General features: G+C 42.0%; 1 protein-coding gene across 1 annotated transcript; it reads right to left on the reverse strand.

Moving 5' to 3' along the window:
• Nucleotides 1-168: 168 nt before the first annotated feature.
• Nucleotides 169-12923, reverse strand: LOC118779802 (mitochondrial carrier homolog 1-like). The gene is made up of 12 exons (XM_036532069.1): nucleotides 12661-12923; nucleotides 11632-11716; nucleotides 9971-10077; nucleotides 8976-9053; nucleotides 8549-8606; nucleotides 7555-7606; nucleotides 7319-7378; nucleotides 6347-6440; nucleotides 5603-5650; nucleotides 4271-4338; nucleotides 3520-3595; nucleotides 169-3088 (listed from the first exon to the last, which is right to left on the reverse strand). Exons 1-12 carry the CDS (start codon nucleotides 12838-12840, stop codon nucleotides 3020-3022), a joined length of 975 nt encoding a protein of 324 aa, XP_036387962.1. The 5' UTR covers nucleotides 12841-12923; the 3' UTR covers nucleotides 169-3019.
• Between the last annotated feature and the right edge of the window lie 1155 nt (nucleotides 12924-14078).

A 14078-nucleotide genomic window follows, 5' to 3' on the forward strand; every position in this document is an offset into this window, starting at 1 on the left:
TTCACAGGTGGGTGGGACGATGACAGTTCACAGTAACACTCAGGGCCAAGATAAGGGACAAAACTTGCACTGAATCAGACAGATTGGTACAGCTCAAGAATTTAAGTGAATTTTATGTTTGTTTTTTTAGTCCTAACACAAAATCACGAGTTCTGGCGGTCACTGAAAAAAAAAAAGAACGCTTAAATCCCTTACTGAAAAGTCATGAAGAAAGTGCCATGGTGGATAGACTGAATACCCCCTCAGTTCTACTTGATAAAACCTCAAAGGAATAGATGTCTTAAGAGTAGTCCCAAATAATTTTAAACGCACTCTCAAGTATGATTAACCAATTAAAAACTGGACTGTGTTGTAGAGAATATTAACTACTGATTTGAACTGAAAATATACTTGTCAGTGAGAATAATGATCTTCTTGAGCAGCGAAGGAAACTTTGCAAATATTCTCAGATAAGAACACTTGACTCAGTTCAACATAAAATTTCCCCCCATACCCCTTTTAAGCAAAACCTTTGCACAATGCTTTGGAAACACTGTAATATGCGATTACTCTGGGACTACCAGCATGCACAAGAGGTTTCCTGATCCCTCCTTTAAAAAAATTTCAGATTAAAAATAAATCCCTCCCCCCCTGCTGAGTTCGATACGATGAGGAGTGTGATAGAGACTGCCGGAGCTCTGTCATGCTGATTGTTTTTTGGTATTCTAATGCCTCTGTGTTTGCATGGAGTTACCTGACCGTTAAGCCTGTGTAAAATCCAGCAGCAGCCATCCGGCTGACTATTGTTTGTTACGTAAGGCTGGGAACGGGGCAGGACTGCTGTGGAAGTCCCCCCTAACAGAGAAGCGCCGGCGGGGACGGGGGCGGGGGTCACTCTGTGTGTGGCACGGTGGCCTGTCCAGGCCTGTGGGTAACCCACAAAGCCTTTTCCCACAACAGAGAGAAAAAGCCTGGGGATACGCGTGAGTCGCGGGGGGTATTCAATCTAATGGAGCCGCTGATGAACAGCAAGCAAGCGGTTCACTGTGATTAGCACAGATGTGTGTGACAGTAGAGAGAGAGAGAATAGGTACAACAAAGAGAAGCATGAGAGTTGGCTGGTGACCTGCTTCAGAACTAAGTCTTCTGAACAATCTCGTGTGTGTGTGTGTGTGTGTGAGTGTGTGTGTTGTCTCACAACAGTGGAAATGGAATGGCTGACCCGCCTGGATATGAGAATGGGCATGGAACCTTCACAAGCACAAAGACCACTGACAAAACACTATGCACTGTATTTCAGTTAATGTGCGCACAACCTCTCAACAAAAAAGTTACAGGAAATCCATTTTTGTTTTGGCTCAGATTGGTTTTCAAGGCAAATCTGATTCCAAACTGTAAGAACATCCAATTAAAGACACATGAACACCACGCCTCACACAAAGAATATCTGTGGCATTTTAAAAAACAAAAACCCAAAAAAGTGATTATAAAACATTAAAGGATTAGGCTGTAGAGTTTTTTTTTTTCATTTAGCTTATTGGAAACAAACTCAGTACTATTTTCAAAAGTTTTTTTTTAAAGTGCTTCAAACCAAGAAGTGAGACAGCGTGCAAGCACATCTTCTCTTCACTCTCAACTTCATGCTCTTTTCACACATGGGCACAAACCCTGAAATACTCTAGGGCAACACAGCAGTTACGAAGAGAAAGATAAATATTGAGGAATGGCTTGAGAAACACAAGGTAATACAATGGTAAAGACCATGGACTTCACATCAAAAGTCATACAAGATTTTAGGGGAGCACACAAAATCTGAGATTTCCACTACTACTACTGTTTCTGGAAGAGGAGTGTAAATTTGCTCCTATGAAAATAGCTGTATGCGTCATCAATATACTGTATACAGGCGTATCATTCCCCACATCAAAGTATACAACATATATGTCAATATATATTCCGCAAACATTGCCACTTTCATGTATAAAGGTTTACACATACAATAGAGAATGTATTTTCCAACATGTCCACTACAATATGCTCAAGAGCATACTCATAAAATTACACATGAATGTGGCAATAACTATAACAATATATGTAGTATATTTTGACATACAGCAGACACTCATTATATTTTTGATTTCATGTTTTACCATACCTTACTTTTTTTGTATTTTAAATGCACTCAACATCAGTTTAAGATCTGTTCTCTGGAAAACATGCATTTCAGAATTCAGCCATGGTTAGTGAAATGGTGGACCCATAAAGTACTTTTCAATTCCAGCATGAGTTGTGCATCTTACATTTTTTCACATATTTTCCATTTTTATACCTGTTAAGTACCTTGGACAAGTGTGAATTGAAGAACTGAACCTGCAACCTTCGATTCCAGGCTCAGCATCTTAACCATTGCACCACACTGCCAACTTCCCTGTACTCCCTGTCTCCTGTTTCTGGTAGTGACTGCAAACCTGGTGCCCACTCCAGCTGTCACAATATTGTTCTGGAATTTGTTTTAAAATATGCTGCCATTTGCTGACATACAGCCTTGAATTCCAAGTACCAAGAGGACATACTGTGTTTTTAAAAAGTATGGCGGGATTAAACCGCCGTATTTGTTATTTCAGATTTTAAACTTCAACTGGCTGATGACAGAAAAAAAAACACCTTTCTGAGATGTAACAGCCTACATTTGTTTAAACAGACAGCCCGAAGAGTACAGGACACATCTTCTGAAGTTTGTCTTGGTGGTAATTACCAGTGCCAAAACCTACTGCACGCTGAAGATGAACACTTCATCTGGCAAAATCCAACTATGCGTGTAGCTTAAAAGTAAACAAACAGTGACATAAATTAGTGTAGGGACGCCTCGACTCTATTTTGCATTCCCCCCTGAATGTAAAACAAAAAGAATGGGGTTTTGGCTGATTTTTTTCTTTTTTTCTCCTCGTAAATTCCAGGTTTAAGGGCAAACAGTGGTGGAGGTCACACCGGGGTCAAAGGTGAGGTTGCTCCAAGGTCGCGGGCGAGGTCGAGAGTGAGGTCACTCCAAGGCTGTAACCGCCACAGGCACTCTGCGGAAGAAGAAGCTGGAGCCGCGGAACAGCTGACCCTGCGCAAGGAGAGGGGACGGTGGGCAAGAACAGTTGTACCACACACACACACACCTCCCTGCACACACACATGTGCACACGTGTGCTCACACACCAGTGTGCACTCCTTTTGAGACTCTTTCATCCTTGTAAGCGACACTGTCTTGACATATGCTTGGGCCATAAAACTAACCACTTTCCCAAAGGTCCACCAGCAAACAATTATTTACTTACTGACCTCTTACAGGAAATGTGAAATGTATTCAATTTCTCATATACATATTAAATGGTGATTTTAAGGTAGATTATATTCTGTTTGGAGCACAGCACACAGTGGCCTTTAAATTGACTGTTACCTGTATCTGAGAAAAACACTAAGGTGGAATGTGAACCACTAGCAGTCTTGCATGTTTAGAGTCTCCCACACTGCGCATCCAGGGGTTAACCTTACCTGGACGCTGAGGTGCCTCCAGCAATGGACCCAGGACTTGAATATGGGGGAGTTCGGGGGGAGACCCGCCGCCAGCCTGCAAAGACACAAGCGAACAATGCAGTGAACTCATTGTATCTGACTCATTTTCTGCCCTTTTAGAGCACTGGGTGCCTTTGCACTGAAGCATAGTGAGTCAGCCAATAAGTGAGCACGTTCCACAGGGTGGGGTCCTGCAGGTTTCCCCCGATTCCCGCAATACACATCAAACAGTGATGTTGCAGATAGCGACAGTTTTCCTCTCCCTTCACATCCTGTCATATTAACATCCCATTCTTGCAGAAAGGGGTTGGATACAGGACAACACGGGATTGCTTTTTTAGAGTAGAAAAGCATCTAGAAGGGTTACAGGAAAAATAATAACAACAATAATAATCATTTCCTTATTTCACAATTCAGGACAGCTACGATAGCAGTATCTGTTTGCATACACAGTATTATTAATGTAATACAGCTGGATGTCTGCCAAATCAATGGATACTTTGCTGCTTGCTTTAATCAAAATTTAGATTATTTTCTTAAATGAATTATTTCATCGCTCATAACAAACCTCTTTCAAGTTTTGTGTCCTGAATGCTATAGTATATACAACAGCTAAGCTCCTGTAGAACTGGGACCAACCATGGATGCGCTGTCCACTCTGTGGGACCGACCGGAGACAGCCTAGGTGACATCATAACTGTGTCATATTGACACGGGAGGAGACACTCACCCACAGTTGTTGACTGCCATGAGGTCTGCCACAAGCATGAAGGGATACGTCAGCACGCTGACTGCGATCTGGAGAGAGCGGGGAACAAGCCATGAGTCAAACCGACCTAGCAGAGACACCCTACTGTCTTTTTTGCGATATTGTATTTTGACTTCTGACAGTTGTAGGTACAACAAAACTGACCTAATTCCAGGGGTATCCCCCAGTTCTAGCTGTAGACCGCAGCAGGCCTAAACTTCCACGTAACAGTCAATCAGTCTCCTACGATCAGTGTGATTAACTGGAGTAATTAAACCAAGTAGTGGATCCAGGTAGGTAAGTGCTCATGGAGGACGGTGAAATTAATCACCAGCTGGATGCACTTTCATTAAAAACATGCAGCTTCTGCATCTTGCATACAGGACTTATTACTTTTATGAGACCCAAAAAACAAAGCAAAAACAACAGGAAGTGAAATCCTTACGTAAACGCTTTTTTGACTAAATCCTAGCGCTCTGTTTCTGAGGAAGAGGATTAAAGCATGAAACAATACACAACCTTTTCCTTGATTTGTCCACTACTGTACGGGCTGGCGAGATCCCCTAACTGAGGAAGTCTGAAATAGGTTTGGGTTTGGAATTGGGCCAGGACAACAGGGTTACCACCCACTGCATTTTCCCAGAATACCCTGTGGGATAATCAATGGCCACAATGTGTCAGGATCTGGGCTTCAGTGCCTCATCAGAGAGATGCTGCCTCTTGCAGCACAATGCTGAGAGAACAGTACCCTCTACTGGCCAATCAACACAAAGGTTGCTGCTGATAGTCGTACTTGTTGGGGGGTCTCCATAGCAGGTGGTAACCAGGCCAAGCCATGCTTAGCCTCAGCCATGATTATTAGCACTGAATAGAACTACTTAGTGATGATACATATGTGCACACAAACAGTCTGTCTAAACACTGTCCAGGCAGGTAGGGAGTTAGAGAAGGAACATATATGTATGCAGAGGTTAGTACTTGGAACAGAAGGAAGCCTTTATTTGATGACAGTTGAGCAGAGGTCACAGCATTTACATTACATTTCATTAATTTAGCAGTCACTCTAACCCAAGTCTACCCTGACCTGATCCTGGATCAGCTTCTCTACCCCTAATCCTAACTCAAAATATTATGTGAGACATGTAAAAACTGATCAAGGGTCATTGCTTGGGGTTAACCTCCGCCCCAGAGACCAGAAAAGCTGGGCACCACTCTGATCCCTGAACATGTCCTAGGGCTACATGCAAGCCTTCTCACACACACACACACAGCATAAATAAGACAAGATGGGTGGCAGCACTACAGGTAACTCACCCCCATCACAAACTTAGTGTAGCTCCTCACTGCTGGGGCTTGGCTGAACTGCAGCAAGGAGAAACAGGACAACATGACTGTTAAGCTTCAAAGTGTGTCCCAAGCTGGGTTATGCACTGGGTTTGGCAACACTGAATGGTGCAGTCTAACCTCTGGACAAACAGATCATTGTGATGCTTACATGGTTCCTGAAGTCATGCAATTCAACAAGAATATCGTCCCACAAAAATTTAATGTGATCTTGTCTTTAAATAACAATTTTAAAATAGCTGTTAGTGATACTGTGCTAATATTAGAAGATCCTCTGCTATTATGTCATGGCTGTTATGGTTGTTGGAGTGTGTGTTATTTACAGGAAAGAGAGTACACAGAGTTGATGTAAAGTTGTGATGTATTTCTCATACTGAATATAAAGGTATATAACTGCAACAAAACTGTTTGTATGTATTTGTTTAAATATTCTCTGAGTGTATCTATACTGCTGCTGTCAAACAAATGTTCTTCATCAGTGAAGTATATTCTATTCTGTTCTTTTGTATCCTATAATTTAAGAAAAGCCATTTTTATATCTTGCCATAAACAAAAGCAAACAAGAAAATCAAAGATAAAGTGATATTACCTTAATCTGTGATTGTCAAACAGGTAAAGTAAACCTGAACTGATGTGTTTGATAGAGCTGAGATCAAAGTTAGGTTAGCTGAGAAAGTTGCTGCTGCTCCCTAGTGGCCAGTATGTCATACTCACGTTGTCATCCACAGCGTAGGTGTTGATGAAGTGGGCCAGCAGGTTACAGCACCAAAGGAAGATCACCTCGCCCAAGACGTGGGGCACAAGGCCACTGTAGACACAAAGCACTGTACTGAGATCAGTTCTACCTGAGGTTTAACAAAAAAGCATCTGTGTATTTGATCACTTTCACAACCAAGTGCTGCTTATTAAGGGTTCCCCAAGTGGGTCCTGAATATCCACAGTGACAGGTTCACTACCTCATCCAGCTAATCGCTGTTTTATCAGACCTGTTCAGATACTCTTTTCAGAGGGGGAAGCTGAGTGTTCCAATGAGCAGCAGGAAAGCGAGGATATACCTGCTGATCGCGGCTTTATGTCTTTATATTTGCATAATGCAGCTTTACATGCAAAACTTGATTCACTTATGCCAACACTGTCATAATGCTTGATTTCGTCATGTTGAAATGTATTAACATGAATATTGCACGATTTGCTATCAATATCCAAGTGAAGAGTGCGTTTTCATTATTGAAATATCTACTTTCAGAAGGGAGTATACCCGTCAGGCACAAAGATAGCTTGTTAAAAAAAAAAGAAAAAAAAAAAAACACTGACTGGCAAAAATTGAACCAAAGAAATGCACTTTGAGGGAAAGGAAAGGAGGTTCTTAGCTCCATGCTCTCTGTTAAAAATTCTTTCTCCATCACTGACAAATTTCTCTTTTCTGTCACTGACACAATACCAATGTTTTGGCAAAACCGTTCCCATGTGAGGGTGGTCTCACCACTGTACGATCCCTGATGGAGGGAAATTGGTGCTACAATGCAGGTAATCAACACATCAAAGAGTGAGAGGGCATCTACAGCTGGGAAGTGAGATGATGGACATATGCCACCACCATTGTCCTGCTTGGTTTGGTGGCCGAGGAGAGGATAAGCCACAGAGAACTACTGTGACATTTGGTGTCATGTTTGGACTTGGACGTACACGAAAAAACCTGCCACACCTTCCTCCTGGAAGATTTTGGCGATGCAGCTGAACAGGCCCCTGAAAATGGAGAAAGGGCAGAAATGGATGAGGGGGATGTGAGACGAGGCATGACGACAACATTAAACACGGCGACCTTCTAACGACATTTCAGCAACACGGCGCAGCAGTGTCAGCAGCGACGTTAGCAGAACGCTGCGTAGCAGATGGGGGAAGTCTCTGATGAAGGGACTTACCTGTACTTGACTTCCCTCCCCACAAACTGGGCCATGCAGCGCACAGAAATGACTGGGGAAGAAGCAGAGAGGGAAAGTTAGCATGCACGTTCAGACCACGTTTTGACCACCATGAACGCACCACAAAAACAAGCACTTTGAGAACGTTTGCCTGCCATTCAAACCCCTGGCTGGATCACATCAGTACAGTCTCCTGCGGTGGTAAGTTTGCATCAAATGTTGTTTCCTTTTGCCTAACATCACTAATCACCTGATTGAACCAATCATCCTGGTGTAAACCAGTTTCACCAGTTTTTTCTCCAGATAATTTTGTTACTCATTTTCTTCCAAATGACATCATGCTCCAAAAAGAGGTATGTGTCAGAGATACAACTGTTTATGCTTGCAATGTACGAAATGTGTTTAAGGATAATGTACTCTGCACTCAATTTGAGTTGAAGGCATTTTTATTTCTTTATAATCAAATGTATTTATACCATATTTAAAACTGTGTATAGTAAATTTTCTCAAGCATTGTTGTATGTGATGGAATAAACATTCTTACTTGGCTTTCATTTTTCTCCAGCAGGTTTTTTTTTATTATTTAAAGAGGAAGTGTCTGACAAAACAAAAAAGTATGCGTTGGAAGACGATGTGAACAACATAAGAACACACCAAAGACAAGTAAGTACTTAAAACAAATCTTAAAATGAGACCTTTTTCTTTGTTCAGTGTACTCTACCACACCTGCTCTGGAAAGTGAGCTATAAAGATGAGGGTCACTCACCTCCCTTTATGAGAATGGCTTAACATCTCACAGACCACGAAAGGCCCTGAGGCGAATCACACTAACTGTACGGAAAAGGTGATTGGCTACACATGTTCCTTAGCCATAGATCAGGGCCAATCATGGTCTATGAATGGCCCCCGATGCCAACTGTATACATTTTAAATACCAATTTCCATACAACCTATTACAGCTCTGTGTCAGCTCTGTGTAATAAGTGACTCTTACCATGGAAGGGGTGGGTGGCGATTCTGGACAGGCATTGCACAACCATTTCGTGCGAGGTCTGAAAAACAGGAGCAGGTGTAACTTACATTATATTACATTCATTTAATAGATGCTCCTATCCAGAGTGACATCCAGCAAAAAAGAAAGTGTATCCATTCAAACGTGATGAGCAACCATGTCAGACCAAGCTAACAACACTCCCAAACCAGTGGGTGTGAGCACAACACTATTCAAGCACATTAACTTTGCAACCTGACTAGACAAGGGAAGCCAAGTAATGCCAACTAACTTTTGTACCCTCCCTTACAAAGTTGCTGTGGATCCAAGCATTTGCTAAATGACAGAGCATAAGTGTTACACACCTCAGCACTGGGACAGGGGTCAAAGGGACCATGCCACCACACTCAGCTAACCTCTGACCTCTCACCTCTTTCACCACCTTCCTCAAGGATGTCTTCAGGTCATCCCTGTTGGAAACATGCTCTGCATCTTCCATAGGGACTGCCTGGGGACAAAATAGAAAGGAAACCTTTCCTTTTTCTTGTTTCTCCATTTACACAAATTCCTTTTCTACACAAAATAGTCTTAGAAATAAAGCCATGTGCTCCCTCTCTAAAATGAATTCCTTTCCCCTTGAAAAAAATTACTTTTTTAAATGTAACAACATATTGCTACTTTCCTGTACATACTTCTGACATCTTAAGTCAAGTACTTCATTCATTAGTAAAGAATGATGTATTTGTACATTAAAGGCAAATTTAATGCTTCCTTTTCAAATGAACATTTCTCTTATTTTTTAACTCATATTTGTCATGATTATAGATCTAATAAAATTTCTGTTCATGATCCCTTTTCATTGGTATATTCTTCAATATTACTTTAATAAGAGGGGTTGGCACTATGTCAGATTTCTTCTAAAAGGGAAAACGTCATTGATGCTTCCTCCTTCAGTAACCATAGTAAGTGTACCCTATTTCACTGACTATAGTAACTACATCTTCCTTCAGTAACTACCATACCTGTATCCTAGTTCAGCAACCATAGCAACAGCATCTTCCTTCAGTGACTATACTAACTGCATCCTCCTTTAGTATCTACAGTACCCGTATCCTACTTCAGTATTCAGTATTGCATATTCCGTTAGCATGTACAGTACGTGTACTTCAGTGCCTACATTAACTGCATCACATAGTATATTGCCATCTTGCCATCAGAGCATAGAACTGTCTTGATCGCTAGCTAATTCCAGATAAGGAAATTGCAAAACTTTGGTGACTCACACAAGCAACATTCATAATACTTTGGTGAGAACAAGCAAACACACAAAGAGGCTTTCAGTACTGAGGACACATTAAGGGGGAGGCTGGAAGGTAAGGCCCCCTAACTACCCGCTGCTGACCATTACACAAACCCTCAGCTCACCTGTTTGACCTTGCTGCGCACCATGGTGGAGATGGTGCTGGACACGACCCGGGGTGACAGGCCGCGGAAAAGGCCACTCTTCCCGTCAACTTTTATGATGTAACGAGCTGTGGGGCGGGAGGGAGAGGCACAGGGGTCATGACTCGGTGGTGTGTGACCGTGGGGCTCCTTCATGTGGCCAGTCGGCAGATCAGACTTGTAGCAAGTCAATATCCGCTTATACAAGATGACACATGTCAACCCAGCCCACAGGCTACAATCTGAAAATGCTGGATATAATGTTGCAGAAATGTTACGATAACCTTAAGCGGGAACTGGGACAGTCAATGGCCGTAGTCTGGCTGGAGATACCATGTTTTACGGTCTATAGCACTCTCAAGGGCCAGAGCAAGTGCTAGAAGTCATTCAATCAATCAAGCCATGGGCTTAAACATGAAATTGAGATCTAAGGTAGGAGTGAGGCAGGAACAGAGCACTGGGCTCTCTTTCATGGCTTGATAATCCAATTCAGTCATCTGACCACAGATACTATGACATGAGAGAAGGGAACAGCAGACACTTTGATATGACAACAGGGAACAGCACAGACACTCTAACTCTGCAACAGTGAAGAGCACAGACACAGACAGACAAACATGGCAACTTGACAGCACAGACAGTTGGTGAAGGCAAGCTGAGGGCTGTTTTGCAAATGTCGCTGAAGCAGTTAGCCAGCTCATTTCTTGGCTTTATTTTCAAAAGTATAACAAGTAAATAGTGCATTTAAAAGTAAATAACAAGCTGGGTTCATTACCATGCCAATGTAGGCTATTCTTGCTCATTAAATCCGCCCTGTAGCAAGTCAATTCTCAGGCTTTCACTACAAAATACATTGTAAATGATAAGAACAGATTTCACAGACAAAAAAACATATAGTGATGCTACTTTACACACACACACACACACACACACACACACACACACAGACACACACAGACACACACACACACACACAGACACACACACAGGTGTTTATATGAGGGAAAATCAATATTTTCCATTGACAGAATGCTAATCAGCCATGCCAACATGGATTCCCCTTTAACTTCATCACATGCAGACCCATTCTTCTTCATAAAACAAATGAAACATCTCCTCTTTCCCTTGATAGGAAAAGGAACAGTTACCATGACTACCCTTAAAACACTTATATTGATGGAATTGAAGGTGGAAACAATAGACATCCTTGGCTTGAGATCATGAAATCGTCTTGACCATAGACTGTAATGGTGAAGCTACATTGTCCCTCTTCCTTGACAGCACCACTGTAAAACAAGTAATGCTCACTTTTCAAAGACACGTTAATGAAATAGCACCCTGGTGGCTCTAGTTAAAACCCAAACATATGACTACATTGGTTACAAATGCCTTCTTCATTGGTTAAGCAGACTCACTTAGCCCACATCTTGCACAGCATCCATTTAAGCTGCCTAACATTTACTTAAGAATCACAACTTAAATAACTTTTCCAAGAGTACTTGAGCAGTATCTTGCCTGGGACTCAAACCTCCAAAGTTTCGTTTACATGTCTTGTTGAAACCACAACGCCACACCGCTACCCATGGATGGGTCAAACCAGAAGTACAGCACAGCATTTAAACACGGGACTCTGAATCACTCACCATAGGAGAAGAATCCAGGAAGGTACAGCACTTTCCTTCCAAACATGGTGGTCCCTACTGTCGGGGCTAGGGGCTCATGCCCGACCTTGAAGCAGAAATAAGAGTAAGAGGATCAACCTGACTAGCTCACAGGAGGTAAAGAGAGCAATAGGTGGTTAGCGAACCATGGGTAAACAAACAGGGTAAACAAAATCACACTACCACATTAACATTTCCCGGCATTACTGTGAGGACGGCTTTAAAGAAATGCTGCAGACCATGCGTTAAAGAGTTAGCCGCCTCTCAAAATATGCACATGTAGCGCAAAGGTAAAAGCAGTTTGGAGTTGACTCAGTTAAACACATGCGTTTGGTGTAAGGTATTCTACACATTGACCCGTCAATCCGTTGTCTACGGTGTAGATCTAGCATAGGCCAGAATGTCAGTTTCGTAATATTAGTCGTGGGCATGGGACACTTTTTCTATGTTCAGGAGGTGTTTGAGAGGTCTGCAGTGTGGGTACTGATTGGTAATAGGCTCTGACCCTATAAGATGTGGTGGTTCTGGGTGTAGATTAGCCTATGTGAAATAAATGGGCGAGTTCTGCCAACAAAGGGAGTGAACCGCACTGTAAATGACAGACATATGTGCAGAAACGTTGAGCAGGCTCGTCACATTAACTGCACAATAATACATAATGACAATAAAATACAGCCTGCGGAACACTGAAATATTACTTTGCATTTTGTTGCATTAAGATAAAACGCAACAGTGAAAGTGGACGAAAGGCGTGGAGACTGTCATTTTGCAACAACGTCGAGAACGGAGGGTTATCCATATCCCTGTTATTGTATAAAATTACAATAACAAATCTGCGATCACAGCATTACTGCGGTGCGCAGATGACTCTCAGAAGATGCTCCTCGGCAACCCAACATTAGTTCAAATGTAACGGCGGTTTTTCGCCTTCATTGTTTTCTAGTTAATTCCTTTCACCCTTGTCAAATCCATGCTGGCATCATGCAATTTCACCTCACAATGACTAGCTACCTGAATTAGCAGTTTCACGTAGAGCAGCGGATGCGTGATCGCCGTTACCCCGGCTCCCAGTAGCACGATTGCCGCGTCCATATCAACCGGGGTGCTAGACGCACCCGGCACCCCGTTTCGATCGAACAGAGGGCCCCTCTGTCCACCCCCTTCGGCTGGCATGTTGTCAGGGGTGACCATATCCGAAGGGAATCCACTTCGCCCAGGCCTTTATTCAACAAGAGAGGGCGAGGATATGCGCTTGTAGCTGCCTGCGTCACATGATAACTAGGAGCAGGAAATCTACCAAAACAACCGCTGACGCAGCAACGGAGGTGGGGCCTGCCATAAGCACGTGTGCATGTGGAACATACGACCAGCAGAGGGCGCGGCACATCCAGAGCGTTCGTCTTCACGTCGAAGCGTTGTGGGAAAGGCTAATAGAATTCATTTAACGTTTCAACTTGTTTTTCGAGGTTTGTAATAAACAAGCTGTAACGAGTCTATGCTTTGATATCGTCACCCCACGCTTGTCTATATATTATATATAAACTGTAGGTAAACACTATGTAGAGTAAAAGACCATATCTCTTAAAATAGTTTAAAATACTATTATGCACATTAAATACCAATTATGTAATATCTGGTGTCGGTATTGACTGGAATTGAAAGGTAGTGTATAGTATATTATATTTTGCACAACTTTTTTTTTCAGAAGGAAGTAAACCTGGTTCTGACAAGGCCATATTTGGTTTGATACTTTATTTAGCAACTTTCTTTAGAATTGATGAAATATTTAATCTCTTTACAGTGTTTATTATTGTCACATCAGTGACCATTATTATGTTTGCGCTGGCAGTTTATTTGCAATCAATTGTCTAGTTTCAGTCACTCACCTCCGTCTAACATGACATAGCTCATTATAGCCCCCAGTTTGTGCTCTCAAAGAGCCAGTCACCTTTATCATACAACTTACACTGGACAAGCAAGATGCTTTTTTTTGTTACCCGTGTAAGTAAGGTATGGACATTCAAATATAATGCCATCCATATTCTGCTCTGCCACCTTGTATACCTCCTAGATCTGCCATCTAAAAATATGTTAACCTTTAGATGTTGAGATTGCAAATGATATCATATTTAAACCAATGGCTCCTGCTGAAAAAACTAGTGCAGTCTGAAATACTAGGATTCATTCACAAGAATCACAGAAGCTTTTAAAATGTTCAAATTAATGTTTCTGTGTGCTTAGTATTGCACAAATAAGCACTCTGGAAATTGCATCTGAAGCTTTCAAGCTTTCTGTGAACACAAAATTACTGCATTGAGTTTTCTTCTCAAAAATGCTTTAACACAAAGATTAACTAGCAAAATGAAAGGCAAAAATGCAGCATATCATTTTGTGAAATAAAATGTTATACAGTGTGTGATAATGTGAAC

The sequence above is a fragment of the Megalops cyprinoides genome, chromosome 6 (assembly GCF_013368585.1).
Source record: "Megalops cyprinoides isolate fMegCyp1 chromosome 6, fMegCyp1.pri, whole genome shotgun sequence".
Taxonomy (NCBI): Eukaryota; Metazoa; Chordata; class Actinopteri; order Elopiformes; family Megalopidae; genus Megalops; species Megalops cyprinoides.